Below are 20,173 nucleotides of genomic sequence, written 5' to 3'. Positions count from 1 at the left end.
CTGGGAAAATTGGGTCTTTCCCCTCAAAGTTTGCTAGTCATGGGGTTAGACCGAGCAAAATCACTCATTAAGCAGAGAGTGACAGACATTGAAAGACAAATTTTCTTAGAGCACCAGGTTTTATTTCTTCAGATACTATTAAATATATTGCCGCTCCTGCAGCCTATTTTTACTTTCTTGACTCCAGTAACTCCAGAAGGGCATTTGCTTTAGCTAGAAGTTCAACTCTACCCTCTGCCGTTCTGGAAGGAAAGTTTAAAGCTGTCCATTACTCTCTTAGGCTTTGCTCCTATCCCCTAAGAGAAATTGACTCAACGGAGCACATCTTCTTCAACTGCCCAAGTCATAGTAAAATTAGAGCGGAAACCATCAGTCCATTAGTAGAAAGATTCCCTGGAAGTTCAAATAAAATCAAACTTGATTATCTTTTGTCTGATCGGAATCACCAGACACCATGTCAAGTAGCAAGATCCTGTGCCCAGGTCTACAAGCAACGTAAATCACATAAGGCAGCTTAAACAACTAACTTATGATGATCTTATTTTTTTACTCTTATATTTATTCATCGTTCTTCCCCGGGATCCAGTCTCAACTGCTTTTAAACTGATTTGCAAATGGTTTTATATGTACTGGTCGCAGACTGTAATAATAAACTTGACTTGACTACCTCTGCACTAAGAACAGCAGAAATACCTGAACCTACTTCATGGGGTGAAATATCCTAGCTACCACCAGAAGAAGCTGAGAAATAGAGAAAAGCGGAGGGTGTGGTGTCAGTGTTGAAGAGAATGATAGCACTTTGAAAGAGCTCCATCTCTCCCATGCCTGAAATTTAAAATTTATGTTGAAAAGGTAAAGTAAAAATATTTACCCTTCCAACATAAAGATATGCTAAAAGATCCGAAAGGCAGATTCGTATTTATTAAAGGCACTATAGAAAACCAAACTTACACATTTGGCTCAATTTATGCCCCAAACCAAGACAGCCTAATGAAATTCTAAAACAAAGTTCATTAGAATACACATGTATCACTTAGTATAATTTGCTCTAAACCATATTTTCATGACAAACCCACAGAAACAGCAGCAACATAATCTAAGAGTATAATGGAGAGCAACAAATAGAAACAGAAGGATTAAAAGTATCCTGCTCACTAGGTTGGAGGCAAGTTCTGACAACAACAGGGCCAACAACAAAGATTCTCAGGTCAAACTCCATGGTCAAGTAACAGATTCCAAAATTAAAGACTGTGACTCACCAAGGCTCAGGCAGCCAGAACCGAAGAGCTCACCAACAGCCAAGTCCAGAATACCACAATTGTGACTAGCTAATCCCATGCTAGCTGCTACTCCTCCTGAGTAGCAGAGATGAGTCAACTTGGAGAAAGAAGCTTAATGAACCCAGCCTCACCTGTAGGAGAAACTCCCTTTATAAGGCCGCAGCTGCGCCGCTCCCCCCGACGCCCCCCCGCCCCGCCTCCGCCATCAGTTATCAAACTCAGTTCAAGTTCTTGACTGTGACATGGCCTTGGCCTGGCATATCGGTAGGACAACCTCTTCCTCTATGTTCCACCACAGCAGCTTTGCTCACCTGATCAGGGCTGCCTTCAGATACCGTCGAGGAGGGAGGGAGAAAGCTGCCATTTGTCTACTGAATGTAAAGCCTTTGTCCTTGAAAGCCAGAATTGAAAGCCAAGAGAATCGAGTGTACTCTGCATGAAGACAGCTCGTCAGGTTGTTTTGATCTACAAGCAGCTCTCCACACTGAAAGCAGTGAAAGCAGCTTTCTCAGTAATCATGCTTTGCGGTATTATCCAAGACAATTTTTAAAGTTTGTATATGTACACTCACACATTATGCAATGCATTTATATTTTGTATCACTATTTATATTTTGTATTTATCAAAATACTTAATTTCACAGGTCAAGGGATGGTGTCATGGAAATATAAATAATAATAATAACTGTGCTTATATACCGCTCTTCTACACAGATTAGTGCCTCACCCAGAGCAGTGAACAAGTTAGTGTTATTCTTATCCCCACAATGGAGCTGGGGCTGAGAGGAGTGGCTGACCCAAGGCCACCTACTGAGCTCATGTCAGTAGTGGGATTCAAACCAGTAGACTGCTGATTATGGTTTAGAACACATACTTCATGAAACATATGCATTCTAAATAACGCTGTATGAACATCACTGTAGTTCTTTTTCTAGTATGGTGTATAACTGGTGCTTTATCTTTGACAGCCAATTTAAAATAGTGAACAGTATCAGATACATGTTCTGTAATTGTTAGCAGAGACCAAGGATGATCTGGTCATGTAACTTTTCTTGTCATTTTTACTATCCATATCTCTTATCTTGCAGCTGGGCATAGTGGTACTTTTGGCTAGGTAGAATGTCACATGATTGGAAATAGTAAAAAAGAATTAAATTATGATTGGTTTGATATTTATCTTTGTTATCATATGAAAAGATCTTAGATTTCTGCATAAGATAATATATAAAAATGGTAATCCAAATAGCAGATCAGGGTTTTGGCCAAAAGAAATCTCATGAAGATCTAGGCAGGAAACTTACCCTTGTAATATGTGCTACGGTAACTTGAATACATTTCATCGTTAATCTGACTGAGTTAGATTTCATTAAGAAATGTTAGGAAACTTAATTCTTGTTGTGTTCATCTGTTCTATTTTTCTATGTTTTATTTAAATAAACATTTATATTTTGATACCTCACGTAATGAAAACGACTAGCGTTTGTTAATGAAAGAAGCCATTAAACTCTTAGGAGGAGTCTGTCTCCTGGTTGGGAGAGTGCAACAAAAACATACATCCCATTTATTTTGTACTGAAAAGCAGTTTGTCTAAAACAGAGAAACGTGTTTTCAGTTCTCACTTGAAGGTTTCAAGCTGCTCAGGATTTAAGATAAAACCTTCAACCCATCTCTACCGAGTATTTAATACTTTTTACTTAATGTTTAAAAGTTATGTTTAATATTTATGCCTAATATGATTATAGAAGCAATACTGTTTGAACTATCAATAAACTTATTTGAGTTGGATTGTTAGTAAAATTACAATTTTATGAAATTTTTACCATTTTATAACATTGCAACTTTGTACCAAAAAAGTTTTGCATGTAGAAGAGGTTGCCAAAAATAAAATTCCCCATGCCCATGCCCATGCCCATGCCCATGCCCATGCCCATGCCCATGCCAAGACAGAGACAGAGACAGAGACAGAGACAGAGACAGAGACAGCCGGGCCCCCGGGGGTCGAGGCTGCACCGCTCCCCCCGACGCCCCCCGCCCCGCCTCCGCCATCAGTTATCAAACTCAGTTCAAGTTCTTGACCGTGACATGGCCTTGGTCTGGCATATCGGTAGGACAACCTCTTCCTCTATGTTCCACCACAGCAGCTTTGCTCACCTGATCAGGGCTGTCTTCAGATACCGTCGAGGAGGGAGGGAGAAAGCTGCCATTTGTCTACTGAATGTAAAGCCTTTGTCCTTCACATATGTGAGAAGCTGTTCTCTTCCACATATGTGACGGGGAGGTAAAACCCCCCCACCAATCCTTGCCTTTTGAGTGCTGACATCTACAATGGATGCCCTGGCTCCATTTTTTGGGGTTCACCAACCCACACTTTACAAACCAGTGGGTGAAGAAGACATCATTTGTGCATGTTATCTACCTACCTCTTTGTGGCTGCATGGCAGACAGATGTTTGGGATATAAACTTCCCTGTGTCCCAAATACCTGGTTCCAGGTCACAGTGTTAGCAAATATGAATGCTGTGCTGTCACAGGATGGCATTGTCAATGATATCAAAAGGCACTAAGAAGTACAGGAAAACAAACAAGGATGCAGTTTCCAAATAAGAGGATCAGTGTAGGGCATTCATCAGGGCAACAAATGATCTTAGTCTGCCATGATGAGGGCAACAATCAGACTGAAATGGATCATCTTTATGACGTGGCAACGGGGGTGGACAGGGTTGCCAAAGAAGCCATGGAAAATGGTTCTTCACCATTGGTCCCATCCCTCTTCCATCAACACTGCCTCATCTGGAGGAGATCCAACAGATAATGGGCTAATATGCAAGTACAAGCCAGCAGCAGGAGGCAGCACCACAGTGAAGCCAAGGACTATTGCTGCCTGTCTCCCTCGGCTCGTCTTTGCCTCACTTGCCTCATCATTGGTCATCTGTGGCTGGTGTCTCTGATCAAGAGGGATCACTGATGGGGCAACTGAGGCAAAGGCAAGCCAAGTGAGGAGGATAGGCAGCAGCTGCAGCACCAGGCTTTTCTGCACCACTAGACCACTGGCTGATTCTTGCCTAGCCAGCCTTATTGGCCCTCCTGGCTGCCTGGGCACTGACGTGTGTGTGTGTTGTGTGCAGACAGGTGGTACCCCAGACCACCATCCCATAGGAAATTTTCTCCTAGAGCCCATAATGGCAAACCTGATCTTGCTTAGAAGCCCTTTATCTGTTACATTCTAGAGTATGATATTTGCTGCTTCGCCATCCTCAGCCTCCCCAGTCTTACAGTCGCTGACTCCTGCTTGTGCCAGCAGATTTAGGGGTAATATCAGAGGATGGTGTGGTTTAGGAAGGAAAGGAACCTCGGTGGCATATAATGTCATAGAGTCCTCCCTCCAAAGCAGCTATTCCAGGGGAGTTGATCTCTCTTATCTGGAGATCAGCTGTAATTCCAGGAGAACTCCAGGCTCTATCTGGAGGTTGCAACCTTACCCAGTCTCCTTCTCTTCAAATCAGCTCTGCTGTTCCCTCCTGTATGCTTGAACCGTCTCTCCAAGCACCTGCTGACACTTTAGTCAAAACCCTCTTCAGATACTAATACTTCATGCAGCTTTCCAACCAAGCTGTCACGAATTTTTGCATCACTGATTTTGTTCACATTAATCCACTGTTCACTGTACAAACACACACACCCTTCGCATCATTTTTGCACTCACCTTCATTTTGACCCTCTAACTGAATTGGTCTATGGGAAGCAATCCTTAAAGTGGATTCCTTTTTTTGGTTTATTATATATATTAATCGGACATCTCTTAATTTTTTTTCAAATAAATAAACAAATAAATAACTGAAAAAATAGGACATATTTTTTTATTGTTACTTGGAGCATCCAGCCAGGTAACTCCTCTTCGCCTGAGGCTAAGTCCCAGGCTACCAACAGATAATTGTTGGGGTGGAGGGAAGCGAAAAACATGGTCTGGGTGTGCTTTCAGTCCCGAGTCTGCAGAAAACTGCAGTCTGTTTTGTGCTGTTCCGTGAGCATATTGGCATAGAAAGGGTTAATTGAAGGGTGCCAGTCGAGAGTTTTCATTTCTAAAATATTGTTCCGGAGTGTCTCTAACACATCCCACTGTTTCTTGTGGCACTGGCGTTTCTTTAGTGCCCGTTCCGGGCTGTTTTGTGCTGTTCCGGGAGCTTTTTGGCATGGAACGGGTTAATAAAAGCAGGGCAGTCCAGAGTTTTCATTTCTAAAATATTGTTCTGGAGTGTCTCTAACACATCCCCCTCTTTTTTGTGGCACTGGCCTTTCTTTAGTGCCCGTTCCGGGCTGTTTTGTGCTGTTCCGGGAGCTTTTTGGCATGGAACGGGTTAATAAAAGCGGGACAGTCCAGAGTTTTCATTTCTAAAATATTGTTCTGGAGTGTCTTTAACACATCCCCCTCTTTTTTGTGGCACTGGCATTTCTTTAGTGCCCGTTCCGGGCTGTTTTGTGCTGTTCCGGGAGCTTTTTGGCATGGAACGGGTTAATAAAAGCGGGGCAGTCCAGAGTTTTCATTTCTAAAATATTGTTCTGGAGTGTCTCTAACACATCCCACTGTTTTTTGTGGCACTGGCGTTTCTTTAGTGCCCGTTCCGGGCTGTTGTGTGCTGTTCCGGGAGCTTTTTGGCATGGAACGGGTTAATAAAAGTGTGCCAGTCCAGAGTTTTCATTTCTAAAACATTGTTCTGGAGTGTCTCTAACACATCCCACTGTTTTTTGTAGCCCTGGCCTTTCTTTAGTGCCCATTCCGGGCTGTTTTGTGCTGTTCCGGGAGCTTTTTGGCATGGAACGGGTTAATAAAAGCGGGGCAGTCCAGAGTTTTCATTTCTAAAATATTGTTCTGGAGTGTCTCTAACACATCCCACTGTTTTTTGTGGCACTGGCCTTTCTTTAGTGCCCGTTCCGGGCTGTTTTGTGCTGCTCCGGGAGCTTTTTGGCATGGAAAGGGTTAATTGAAGGTTGCCAGTCCAGTGTTTTCATTTCTAAAATATTGTTCTGGAGTGTCTCTAACACATCCCACTGTCTTTTGTGGCACTGGCCTTTCTTTAGTGCCCGTTCCGGGCTGTTTTGTGCTGTTCCGGGAGCTTTTTGGCATGGAATGGGTTAATTAAAGGGTGCCATTCCAGAGTTTTCATTTCTAAAATATTGTTCTGGAGTGTCTCTAACACATCCCCCTCTTTTTTGTGGCACTGGCATTTCTTTAGTGCCCGTTCGGGCTTTTACCCTGTCCCGGATATGCACTCACCTAATACAATCTGGAGCAGCTTTTCTATTTTTCTAAAAGAGGCACAAAGGGCAAACGTGGTGAGTACTCAGATGCAAGGGAAACAAGAGCTTCCTTAACAGTTGCCTACAAGAAGCTATATTTTGTCTGACTTTTAGTGCTGCCTGCTCCTGGCTGGGAAGTTCTTGGAGATTTAGGAGTGGAGCCTAGGGAAGAGGATGTTTAGGGAGGAGAGGGACCTCAGTCAGGTATACTCCCACTGAGTCTACCCTCCAAAGCAGCCATTTTCTCCAGAAGAACTGATCTGTGTAATCTGGAGATCAGTTGTGATTCTGGGAGATCTCCAGGTCCAACCTGGAGTTTGGCAACCCTACTGCTGCCACTCCTGCGCATTTCTCTTTTACATGGCTATCTGGCCACCTAAAAGACAAAAAAAATCTCCAGACGTACCGGATTACTTTAAAAAATTTAAAAAAACACCTGAAATTGACCCCGTGATGCTCGTTAGGAGTAAAAAGAGATTCTGAATCTATAAAAGGCAGCACAGCCGTAGGACTGTTAGAAGGAACTCGCACATGCTCAGTGAGCTCTGCGGGAGACTTTTCCGCCCCCGCCCCCCCCCTTGTAGGCGTGCTTGGAAGGAAAGGCGGAACCATCCTTCCGAGACAGGGAGGCGGAGCGGGCAAACCGCCGGAGTGGTTGGGTTCTGCAGGCGTTGCTCTTTGGGGAAGATGGTGTCGGTGCTGCCGCGGGTGGAGAGGCTGTCCTCTCGGGTGATTCGTGTGCTGGGCTGCAACCCGGGGCCCATGACCCTGCAGGGCACCAACACGTATTTGGTGGGCACCGGGCCCAGGTAGGAGTGACAGCGGCCTCTGGGCAGGACGGAGGATGGTCTTTCTAAAGCAGGTTGTGGCCCTCCACCCCCATTCTGGAGCTGTAAAGCGGGGATCCGACTCACAGGTGCTGTCAGGGCTGGCTTCTCTCCCCCCCCCCTTTCCCAGCCTCTCAGCCTCAGAGACTGTCAGCGAGTAGCTGAACGTTTACTGCGAGTTTAGATGCATTCTTGGAAAACGGGGGGAGGAGGGGGGAGAGGCTGCTGCTGCTGCTGCTTGGCATGTTTTTAACTATAAGACAGGAAGCAGTTCAACAGGGAGAGACTTCACGTTATCCCTTGCACCTGTTGTGTGTCTCAGTCTGCTTTGAAAGGAACTGGAGTCCTGTCTAGTAGGTGGACCGAGAGGTATTAATAGTCTGCCTTTCTCCATTCTCAGGCGGATTATACAGTGTGAGTCAGTACAGTCAATTTCAGAGACTTATCAATAAATTCAAACCTGTAGAAATCCAAATACAGGGTTGAAGAAATGATGGAATAGAGCACATGCAATTCTGAGACTGACACAGTAAACACAGCAGCTTACTCAGTAAGATTATACTTACAGCAACAGACAGTACATAGTAGCAAAATCAAAAAGAGTCCAGTAGCACTTTTAAGACTAACCAACTTTATTGTAGCATAAGCTTTCGAGAATCACAGTTCTCTTCGTCAGATGCATGGAGGGCAAGAAGAAACTGGTCAGATATATAGGTGGAGAGGGGAGGGAGGAGTAGATGCAAACAGTAGCTCCTCTACGTAGTAATAAAGTCTATAGTCCCTTTCCCTTTACTAATACATCTCTTTGAGACCAGTTCCTTACAGTAGTCTTCCTATCTGAATTTTAAAAAGCTCTTTTGAAGCCATTGGCCGTCGTCACACGGGCATCTGTTCCGTTAAATTTACAGCATATAGCGTCATCGCTGATATCGGCACAGTAACGTTTCTTTGGGTCACCTCGCGTTTCTTCGTGCTCCCAGCTGTCCACACCTAAGCGCTCTGTTCCGTTCTCTCTAATGAGTGCAGAAGCAGCTCCTCCCCCTTTTTGAAAAAAAAATTTGGCGTTTAATTCCGCTATAACGGAATAACATTAGATAAACATGCCGGTAGCCCAACCCAGAACGACATTGATAGGTTGCCCTTTTTTCCCGCCCATGGAGTGGCCAGAACATTGGTTGACCCTTTTACTTTTCCAGTTTCGAAATTATATAAATAGCCCTTTGCCCGCCAAAAACTCCCTGTCTGACATGATCCCCATCGCTGAAGACTCTGCCATAGAACGGTTGTGGAGTTTAAAATTTTCCCGCGCAAAAAAAATAAAGGCATTATATCGCTATAACATCATAATTAAAAAAAGGGGGGGGGATGACTGAACACGGCCATTTTTAGCAAGGTGTGGTTTTGGGTTAAAATAAAAATTTCTCTAATGGCAATTCAGTCATTTTTACTTGTTTTCTTCAGCAGAAAATTTTCATTGTGTGATGTCGTTATAGCGATATAAGGACATTATTACAAAAAAAGGGGGGAGTTGCGGGAGAAATGGATTCTGGGATTGAGGAGAGAAAAAAGGGTGGGCCTATGGCGTGACGTGGCGAAAAACATTGATGTGAGGCATTCACACTGAGGTGCAAAATATCGCGACTATCAAGCACAAAGCAGAAGAGAGAAAATCGCATCAGTGTTGGAATAAGGTGGGTGTTTGCCGGGAAATTGCGCCATTTTCGCGCTAAATAGAAGCCCGTGTGACGACGGCCATTCTCTAAGGAGGGGGCCACAAATAAAGCTATATTCATTTTGTTGCATTTACAAAAGGGGATAGAGGTCTATAAAGCGTTGATTCAAATTGTTCAAAATTCAACTTCTCAAGTACACAGTCTGTGCAAACTTACACATTTGCAGCTTAGTTGCTTTGTACTCTTTCTCCTTTGTACACGGCACAAAACATGCTCGACTCAATTATCAAACCAAAGGAGAGACTGCAACCAAGAAATAAGGAGGAGCTTGACAGTACAATCTTATGCAGAATTATTCCAGTCCAAGACATTGAAATCAATTAGACTGGAGTAACTTTGCCTAGAATTGCCCTGAGCGACAAGATAAAGATAATTTATACTATGGAGCCTGATCTTGTCAGATCTCAGACACAAGCAGGGTCAACCTTGGTTAGTAATTGGATAGGAGACCTTCAGGGCTGCAGAGTCAGGCCATGGAAACCCACCTCTGGTTGTCTCTCGCTATGAAAACCCCACCATGGGTTGCCATAAGTCAGCCATGACTTGAGGGCACTCTCCACCACCATTCTCCATTACTGTGTTATGGATGTGAAAGTTAGACAATGAAGAAAGCTGACAGGAATAAAATTGATTTATTTGAAATGCTGTGAGAATTTTTTTATGAATACAGTGGACAGCCCAAAAGATAAATAATTGGGTCCAAGTTCAAATCAAGCCTGAATTGTCTCTAGAAGCTAAAATGATGAAACTGAGGCTATCATAGCTTGGTCACATCATGGGAAGACAAGACTCAATGGAAAAGACAATAATGCTAGGGAAAAGTTGAAGGCAGTAAGAAAAGAGGAAGACCCAATATGATATTGGCTCAATAAAGAAGCCACAGCCTTCATTTTGCAAGATCTGAGCAAGGCTGTTAATTAATAGGCTGTTTTGGAGGTCATTAATTCATAGGGCCACCATAAGTTGGAAGCAACTTGGCAGCACAATAACTTACACAAACGTGCTCACAAAAGGACTGAATACTTTCTCCCTGTCTTCCCTTTATGTAAACGTATCCCTTTTTGTAACCATGTTGTATACACTGTACTTTTCCATTTACCTATAAGACCAGCAATTTTCTAATAACGCACCATTCTCCTGTTTACATGAATCATGTGCTCTGGCTTCCCAAAATCATTTTACCATCATTCTTACACTGTTGACAGTCTTTATCACTATTTTCTGACATTTCTTCGCCCAAATTTTGCCTTTTTAGGCTTGTTTGAATTATGCAATATTGTCAAATCGCATTTTAAGGGGAAGTCTCTATATGGTACCCCTTATTATAAAGATACTGTGATATCCAGGAGTAAGGAAGTTCATGGTTCTGTGATGTGATACTTTTATAACAGGATCCAAAGGTAGATCACTGTCTGCTTTTCTAGTAACTGCACCTTTTTTTTATTAACATCTATGCCTTGGGGTGGGGTCTGCCTTTAATACAGAAGGATCCTTATTGATACAGGAGAGCCGGCTGTTCCTGAATATATTGCCTGTTTGAAACAAGCACTCACAGAATTCAGCATCTCAATCCAGGAAATTTTGGTGACACACTGGCATCATGACCACACCGGAGGCATACCTGATATCTGTAAAAACTTTCCCAGTTGTAAGTAGATTGATATGACAATGAATTAAGGGGTGATTGAAACAGAAAGAAAAAAGAACAGTAAAATAAGTTGTAAACTAATACTGGTGCTCCTTGTTCATGACAATATTGAAGAGAACTGTGCAACTTCAGGACTCTGAAGAGACGACATAGAAATATCTTAAATATTACTATTAAAAAGTGTCATGGACAAATTTACATGCTCCTGTAAAGCATTTTTTGCAGCCAGTGTGAGCATAACTCACCCCAGGTATGACAACGTGCATTCCAAATGCAGCATACCAAAAAAATCAAACATTGATCAACTTTTGCCTTGTCCCTTCCCATATGACTCAGATGGGCAGTCTTTTTTTTTTTAAAGACACATGTATGAGATGTATGTGTGGCTCTTAAACCAAAAATCAGTCCTTGGCCGATTCCAGATGACTAACCTGAAGGCGCTGCATGCCTCCATGTTCTGGATCGCAACGGGGAAAATGCGAAATACCGCGTTTTTTCGCACGAGTTTGGCACAACATCGCGCCAAACTCGCGTGAGAAAACGCGATATTTCGCGTTTTCCCCATCGCAATCTGGAACATGGCGGCATGCAGCGCCTTCAGGTTAGTCGTCTGGAATCGGCCCTTGTCTTTCAGTCTTCTTTTGCTCTTTTTATGTCTTAAGAAAGATGCAAAAAAAAAATCATGTTGGTAAGGAGGCGGATAGGCATGAAACTATGGGCACCTTCCACATTTCTGCTTTCCCCAAACTGAAAGCCTACAGAGGGGGTGGGGGAAATAGAGCCTAGAAAGAAAAATGTACATTCAGAATGATGCAAAATTGTTTTTTTTTTTCAAAGTTACATCTTCAACCTGACCTGTCTCCTAACAGCCTCTTTATACCACATCATAAATTACTGTTTAAACTGAGGGGGTTTCAAGAGCAATTTGCAGTATAGCATAGGGAAATATATCTGACAGACTGCTGGATGCTGACAAGCCACACATCTAAAGGAGCTCACTTTCCTCTGTCTCATATTGTACAAAGACTGCCAAGTGAGGCTGCAATCAGGAGACTTGTGTGCATACTTGAGGCTGCTGTAGTGTTACACAGAAGGGAAAACCTCTAATAGGTTGCTTTTCATCCACATGTACACAGTCATAACAGGCAAGTTTAAGGAACAGGGTAGTTTAAAGGTGTCTTTTTACCCAAGCAGCTTATGTTCCATGCTCCGGAAATTCATGGGATAACTTCAATACACATGCAATGCATCTGTGCGAGTCTGTGTACACTCCAGGATTCCATCTGGCTTGTGGAGATCTGCCTATGTCTTTCATTCTCCTTTTAATAAATACGTCTTTGCCATATACAGTGGTGAATGTCTTTGCAAAGTTTGCCTTCTCCTGAAAGTGAACAAGAGGCCTCTGAATGTATGGGATGCTCGATAGCGGTCCAAGTATTTAAATGGCTGCTGAGCTGTATCCTGGGGTTCAGTAAATCCAGTTCTTCCCTTTGTCTGATGCTAGGCTAGATGCTAGGAACCAAAAGTTTTACTACTTCCCCCTTGGTTGCGCTGTTGAGACATGACATATCCTTATTCCACTCCAGAAGTTTTCATGTTCATAAACTATTTATATAATATTGCATGGAACAATATATAAACAGCATAATTGAAAAGCAACATCATTTCTTCAAAATATAAAACATAACATTTTTTATTTCCATGTTTAAAACCTGAGTGTGGTTTCCTTTCCCAGAAATCTTTCTAATACAATGCAAGTTAACTAAACAACTGTTAAATATGGTATGATTTTTTAAATAGCTTTTGAATATTGCATAAGTAAACTTCCTCGTAACCCATATCGAGAAGAAGTAATAGGAGAAACCAGGCAAAAATATTCATACCTGAAAGATGGAGATGTTCTCAAGACCGAGGGAGCTACTCTTAGGTAAATGTTAATTTTGTACATTGACTACTATGTGTATGCAGTCTTTCATCTGTAAGATTCTTAAAACCGATGAGTGTTACTATTTCAAAGCCATGCGCGTTCACGCAAAGATGGATTGATCACTCATTCATAGCTCTGATGACCATACAGAATATCACACAGAAGACAACTTGGGTCTATATTGTGCTGTTCTATTGTACATATATGAGAGTTTAGATTATTCAAGTTATTTTTAATTGTTTAATATATTTCTCTTTTTTGTAAATCTATAGATATTCTCTTCTGCAGGATATATTCTTTTATAAAATATTATGCATAATGTGGCTTTAACGTCGTCTGTGATGCATAATGGCAGGTGTTTGAGAAATTTGTACTTTTTTTTGTAGAGTATTATATACACCTGGACATACAGATGATCACATGGCTTTACATCTTGTAGAAGAAAATGCTGTATTTTCTGGTGACTGTGTTTTAGGAGAAGGAACAGCAGTGTTTGAAGACCTTTATGATTATTTGAAATCACTGGAAAATCTACTGGCAATGAAAACTGATTTAATATATCCTGGTGAGTGGCACATTTGACGTGAACAAGTAAACCAACAGTTCTCATATTCCACTTGTAGAATCCTCACTTCCAAGGCCAAAATTCCTAATGATATCTTGCATACACAATATGCACGGGATTTTACCTGCAATTGGAAATTCATAGCACATAGTAGCAGGTATGGGAAAAGTCTCCTGCATATGTTTACAAGGAGCTCTCTTTGTTCAGACTTAAACTCTAGTTTATCATTTGGAATAAATGCACGTTTGCCTCCTGAAAAAGATTTTGCACAGAGCTAAATTTCAGCCTTATGAGATCTAACTCCTATCACAAATAGTTCTACAGATACTTGTAAAATAAATGACAGACAAAAATGGGGAATGCATTGTCATGCCACTATTTTAAAATTGTTAAAAAGATGTATGTGCAGATGGACTGGCTTTGCTTGTTTTGGTAAAGCTTCCTGTCATTTGACCTTGAGAAAAATGAATGCAGCACATGAATTCTAATGTGAGAAACATGCGACATGGATTTTTATAAAATACCTTTAAGATCCCCCAGATTTTGTTGGTGAGGGTCAAGTGAGATAATCCAATGTATGTCATCCTGAATTTCTTGGATGAGGATCACAATGTGATACAAATACTGCATTCTACTGAGTTTAGTGTACTGAAGAGCAAACTACCTGTTAAACACAAAAAAGGAAATCTAATGAACAGTACATTGGAAGAGAGGTTAGAATTTGAGTGGAGATGGATGGGGATGTTTAATCTTTTCTCTGCTGGCTATGTTTATACTCAAAACTGCTTTGATCCCCTCTGCTATGTGCCAGATGCATGTTTATCCTTGTGAACAAGCATCTGGAACACTGCAAGGGGAAAAGCATTGGACGAGGGAATTTGGAATGGAAAAAAATATAGCAAAAGGGTTGAGCAGACCTTCCTCCACCACCTTTCCCTATCTGCTACTCGATGCACTGCCCCTCCCATTGCTTTTGATTTTAAAAAGCTAGTGGAGCTTATTTATACTTGTTTTTGCATAAGAGCCAGTTTGGTGTAGTGGTTAAGAGCGCAGGACTCTAATCTGGAGAACTGGGTTTGATTCCTCACTCCGCCACTTGAAGCCAGCTGGGTGACCTTGGCTCAGTCACAGCTTCTAGCTCTCTCAGCCCCACCAGCCTCACAGGGTGTTTTGTTGTGGGGATAATGACATACTTTGTAAACTGCTCTGAGTGGGTGTTAAGTCATCCTGAAGGGTGGTATATAAATCAAATGATGTTATTATGTTGTTATTAGTTTGCATCTAACTACCTAAGTTGTGAAAACTGCTTTGGCCACTAGAGGGCATTTATTTTTTCCCATATTGAACCAAAACATTTCTGCTCACAATTCAATAGTTAAAGATTCTTTGTCTTACATTTAGAATGTGAAATTACAGTAATAGAGCCATCAGTGTGAAGACTTTGTCTGCTATAAATCTGTAATAGAAGCTTGCATTTAAACATGGTATTGTAGATTGCAAAGGAAACAGTTTCTTGTGAAATGAGGCAAATACTTTTGAATTCACTTATGCTCTGCTGCATAACAAAATTAGAACATATCAGATTCATATGTGATAGATATGCCACTTCTTCCTGGTTTTGCCTTATGTGAAGGATTTCATTGTATTTTTTTTTAATGGAACATACTTTTCAAGTAGGGATGATGTTTATTTATGTAGCAGTAATTTGTAAACGTCTTTTTTTTCTTATAGGACATGGTCCAGTAGTAAATGAGGCACAAAGTAAAATCCAAGAGTACATTTCTCACAGAAATGCTCGTGAAAAACAAATCTTGAATACCTTGCAAGAAAATGCTGGGAAATCTCTCACAACAGAGGAACTTGTGAAAATTGTATACAAGGTAGTTTTTTATGTGACATACTGCTTAGGACTAGAGATGGGCACGAACAGCAATACAGACAAAAAAAAGCCATGAACAGCCCAATCAGCTGTTCATGAGCAAGCTGTTCGTGAGGCCCCGTTCCTGGTGAACATGTGTTCGTTTCAAGCCCTCTTCATGCCATTTGTCAGCCGTTCGTAAAGCCAGACAGTCTGGCGCCTTTCAATCAATTCCCCTGGCAGCATAGTCATGGACTGTCTGAACTCCTTCTGGCTTTCCTTCTGGCTTGTAACCCCTCAAAGTAGCTTCCAGCAGACAGTCCAGTTTTTCCACTGTAAACAGAAAATGACATGAAAGGGGAAGACCCGTGGATCATGCCTTTCCCGGGGTGCAATCCCTCTGAAACTTGGGGGGTCTTCAGAGGACAGTGAAGGCTATGTCCCCTGCAAATTTGGTGGGTATTGGACATTGGGAAGGTCAGTTTGTAACCCCTTAAAGTAGCTTCCAGCAGACAGTCCAGTTTTTACCACTGTGAAGAGAAAATGACATGAAAGGGGGAGACCCATGGATCATGCCTTTCTCGGGGTGCAATCTCTCTGAAACTTGGGGGGGGGGGTCTTCAGAGGACAATGAGGACTATTTCCTTTGCAAATTTGGTGGGTATTGGGAAGGTCAGTTTGTAACTCCTCAATTAGCTTCCAGCAAACAGTCCGGTTTTTGCCACTGTGAAGAGAAAATGACATGAAAGGGGGAGACCCATGGACTCTCCTTTCCCCAGCTCAACTTCAGTTAAGTCCCAAGGGGGCCGTTATGGCTACCATGAGCCTCCAACTATGAACATGTTCATGAACATGTCATGTCCGTCAATGTTCGTGAATCCCTGTTCATGGATGGCAACGAACAACGAACATCGTGTTCGGTTTTTTTCCTGTTTGTGCCCATCTCTACTTAGGACGAGATTGCCAGAGTCTACTGAAGTAAAAGCTGTAGGTTGTTTTGCAGTAGAATTAACATTACATGAGGAACAGTTCTTAGGATGAAGAAGGTTGTGCAAATATTAGAAAATTAGCAGAGCAGGGTATGTTACTTTGGCCAGCTGCTATTTGTCCTGAAAGGCAGTATATATGTCAAATGTTATATTATTATATTATATATTTTGCTTTGCTAGGACATAATGACTTTATTAACTTTTACAAACCAAATTATTTTTGGCAAATTATCAATGGATTGGTAAGGATTTTTTTAACTCAAGTATATAAAAAGATAAAAGTTCAATAATCATTAGGAAATGTCTTGCTTGTTTGCCATAAACAAAAGTTTCAGAGTTCAGAACACATACAACTTTATCTTTGCCAGACATATTTATACTGGGCAGCCACCAATAGTTTTTTTGTCTTCGCTGTTTTTCATATGGTCCACTTTTCACATTAGGTGAAACACGCTGCACTGAAACACTTAATATAATGATAAGCATTCTATGAAAAAGAAATGAAAAGTAGAAGTTATATGTCTTTCATAGGTAAGAAAGCTATAGATAAGTGGTTTGCCAGTCTTATAGCCTTATCTATATCTTACAAACTGATTCCAAAATATTCAATTTCAGCATACCTTCTGGTATGTGTAACCATATCTCACAAGTCATGATGTTAATACAAGACATTATAGTTAAGTTACAAGGGATTTATAACAATTCCGAACAGGTAACTGTGTTAGTCTATTGTAACAAAATAAAACAGAAATCCAGTGGCCTTTTAAAGATTTAACAACATTTATTCCAGCATGAATTTTCCTGAATCAGATATCACTTCTTCAGATGAAGTGATCTCTGACTCATGAAAGCTCATACTGAAATAAACATTTTTAGTCTTTAAAATGAGCGCTGGGACTTCTGTTCTATTTTTATAACAAATAACATAAGAAGAATTGTTAAATATCTGGATATAATGACAAGGTATAAAACTGTGGAGCCTACCACCCACCATCAGTTGAAGGTCAGGAAAGAGAACAAGGAGCTTTGTGGTGCTTCCATAATATGACTGTAATAACAAGAAGATTGAGTTTACTTATACAAGGGGATGTCTAACACATTGAGCTGGATCCAGAGTAAACTGGAAATTTCCACCTATTCCGTTTTCTCACTGCAGAACGCCCCCCCCCCCCATCCCTCAACAGCAGCATTTTGTGGAGATCAGTGGGAGGGAAGAGGCAGGAAAGTTCCATTCCCCTGATGGAAAATGTAGTCTGGATTCAACCCATACACTGAAAAAAAGAAAAAAAAGTGGTTTCATGAGGTCTATAAATCATAATGGGATTATTTAATGCTGTGAGAAACGGAAAGGAAATACACATTGTTGTAAGACAGTAAGCAAAAAAGTGTTACATAAGAGCAGTAGCCAGAATCCAGGGAGCCATGAAGAGTCTTCTCTAGGTAACATTGCTTACAGCTTTTGAAACAGAGCAGGTGGGGAGAGATTTGGCATAAGCAGTTAATGATATGGCATAAAATCAGTTACTCAAAGGAGGAAAAAACATGTCCACTTGGGCTTCCACAATGTCAGCTTTAACCAATTATAGGAATTGATACTACAATTTCCCCCTCTCGTTTTGTTGTCAAGAAGTTAGGTACTCAAAAATGCTTTAACTTGTTTAACTGTGGCTCTGTTCTGTGCTTAACTTAGCAAGAGTGTTTTTAAAAAATACATGCTAGAGTTATATTAATTGGATGGCTTGTTTGGTTATTGTTTGTTTATTTAAAAGATTAGAACCTGCAAAGTGTGTTCATCCTTCTTAGCTGGCATTCTTCCTTCAACAAAAATGCCAAATTATTTATCTGAATTAAGTATTCCAATAGAAGGGCTTTTATGCTAGCGTGCCTAAATGCCCTTCATTCAGTTGTGATGCTAAGAAGACTCAGTGGAATTCCCTATTCAGAGAGACGCTGTAATTGTGGTAGCAATAAAATTGACTCCATAGACCACTTTTTCTTCAGTTGTCCTAAATTGATCTATCCATTATTTCATCAGAATTTTCTTTCTTCAGAACCGAAATCATCTTGGCTCCTTAGAGACAAAGATAAACAATCTATGTGTAGTGAAATTTTTGGCATCTGTTGTTCAGTTACATGATAATTTTTAGGGTTTCTTCCCATGGGATGAGGGCTTGCTGTTTATGACTCAAGTTGTAAAAACAGTAAGAAGTAAAGTAAACTTTATTTAATATGATGTATCACCAAAGTGGCTTGGAGAATAAAATCATTTTATAAAGCAATCACTGTTTAAGTTTTATTTTAGGACATGAGTATACCCCACCTTTCTAAACACCGTTCCCAAACATGTTAATTAAAACAGATAATTAAAACAGTTAAGCCAAAGCACATTTAAGCTATCCCATAAGCTCTTTTAAATGATTCTGTTATGAAAACCCCACCAGGGGTCGCCATAAGTCAACTGTTACTTGAGGGCACCACACACACACACACTCAAAGCCTCGCCAGAAGGCTGTGCCTCCTCACCCCTTCTGAGAGACTGTTCCGTAACAGCACAGCGGCAGCAGAGAAAGCATGACCATCATAGACCATGTACTTGAAAGCAAAGGAACTTCTAGAATTTGTTCTGAGGAGCATAATTGTTGCATGAGTTCATATTGAGAGAGATGTCTTCTTCATATAAGACAGCCAAAAAAAACCCTCTACATATGTGTAAAATGTTTGTTACATATGTGTAAAATGTTGCTTTTAAATGCAAAATTGTATGTTGTTTCTATTTAGGACACACCTGAACACTTGCATAAAGCAGCAGAAATTAATCTCACACATCACTTGAAGAAATTAGAAAAAGAAGGAAAAGCACGTAAGTAGTTTTGTCCTTGATATGCACATGTCAGTTCTGAAAGATTATTATTTTACCAAGTTTGTATACACAATGGATTCTGGAAATATCTGTGCCTTGCTTTCTCTTCAGTAATATTCCTTTTCTCCAGTAATTTTTAATTACAGGGTTTCTCAAAGTTTCTCTTCCTTGAGTTCAGACTCATGTGTGTATAAAGATTTTGTTTGGGCTGTTAGACTAGTTTGTTTAAATGGTAGAGGCTTGCTTAGTCATCTTTGTGTTTTCTTACAGTATATGAAAACTCTCCCAACCTGAAGTGGAAAAGCAGTTTATAAATATGATGCACAAGCAGTATGGTTATGAGGTATATCTGTTTCTCTATGTTCTGTGATCTTAAAAACTCTGAAATCACCAAGTTGGTATAAAGTCATAATAAAATGTGCTTGAGTGCTTAAGTGTATTTTCTGTGAAAGATTTATTTTGTTACAAAGCAGAATTAAATGATGATTGAATAAATGAAATTGCTCTTCTTTAAAGTATCAGTATCTCATCAGTAGTTACGTGTGAATAAAACAGGAGAAGCTTTGTTATCTGGCACTTGATTTTCTGGAATGCGTGGTTAACCAGCATTGCCCACAGTGCAACCACCTCCCCTTCAGCGACCATACCTCTGCATTTTTGAGTGTGTACGCATCCCACTCCCACCTTTCTAGCCATCCAGCTTGATGGCCTCTAACCATTACTGAGCTATTAAGAACTGGCTCTGCCAGCTGATGTCATCCTCCGGTGCCTCCTTCTTCCTCAGCCTGCCTCAAGCTGTCAGCTACCTCTGCCAGAGTGTGTTCAGGTATCTAACCCACTTGTCTACCAAAGGGTCCTACCAGTCATTGGGGCTGTTGTCAGTACACTCCCAGTAAGGTAGGTATGAGTTGCTGCAAAATCCTCTGGGAGGAGGCAGGGCAGAGCAAAATAAACTTGAGTATTCAGCATGCTTGATTAATGAACAATCCTCAGTCCCCACAAGTGCCAGATAACAAAACTTTTGTTGTAAATCTAGTGGTGCTTTACTCATATAGGGCTCATTGGATAAGAGCCCATCCTCAAGAACTGTCATTGCTATTCTAGAACACTTCTTTAGCATCAATGTTTGTGTTTATGTAAAGTGCCGGCAAATTTCAGCTCACTTATGACAACCCTATGGGCTTTTAAAGGAA

The 20,173-nt window shown here is 41.0% G+C and overlaps 1 protein-coding gene across 2 annotated transcripts; it reads left to right on the top strand.

Moving 5' to 3' along the window:
- Positions 1–7,210: 7,210 nt before the first annotated feature.
- LACTB2 (lactamase beta 2) lies at positions 7,211–19,414 on the top strand. Of its 2 annotated transcripts, none has more exons than XM_054984351.1 (7): positions 7,211–7,382; positions 10,621–10,781; positions 12,582–12,708; positions 13,095–13,273; positions 15,005–15,153; positions 18,899–18,980; positions 19,251–19,414. In XM_054984351.1, exons 1-7 carry the CDS (start codon positions 7,261–7,263, stop codon positions 19,292–19,294), a joined length of 864 nt encoding a protein of 287 aa, XP_054840326.1. In that variant the 5' UTR covers positions 7,211–7,260; the 3' UTR covers positions 19,295–19,414. The 2 variants fall into 2 exon arrangements, with proteins under 2 accessions (XP_054840326.1, XP_054840325.1); XM_054984350.1 differs by having other exon boundaries at positions 10,618–10,781.
- Positions 19,415–20,173: the final 759 nt, after the last annotated feature.

Source organism: Eublepharis macularius, chromosome 7 (genome assembly GCF_028583425.1).
Source record: "Eublepharis macularius isolate TG4126 chromosome 7, MPM_Emac_v1.0, whole genome shotgun sequence".
In the NCBI taxonomy this organism is placed as follows: domain Eukaryota; kingdom Metazoa; phylum Chordata; class Lepidosauria; order Squamata; family Eublepharidae; genus Eublepharis; species Eublepharis macularius.
The sequence above is the reverse complement of the archived record's forward strand: the minus strand, read 5'-3'. Positions and strand labels throughout refer to the sequence as shown.

Excerpts from the sequence above, each read along its gene's own strand:
- LACTB2 (XM_054984350.1), top strand. The coding sequence starts at position 7,261 with ATGGTGTCGGTGCTGCCGCGGGTGGAGAGGCTGTCCTCTCGGGTGATT. Across the intron at positions 7,383-10,617 it reads TTGGTGGGCACCGGGCCCAG|AAGGATCCTTATTGATACAG; the intron begins GTAGGAGTGACA and ends CCTTTAATACAG. Across the intron at positions 13,274-15,004 it reads AACTGATTTAATATATCCTG|GACATGGTCCAGTAGTAAAT; the intron begins GTGAGTGGCACA and ends TTTTTCTTATAG.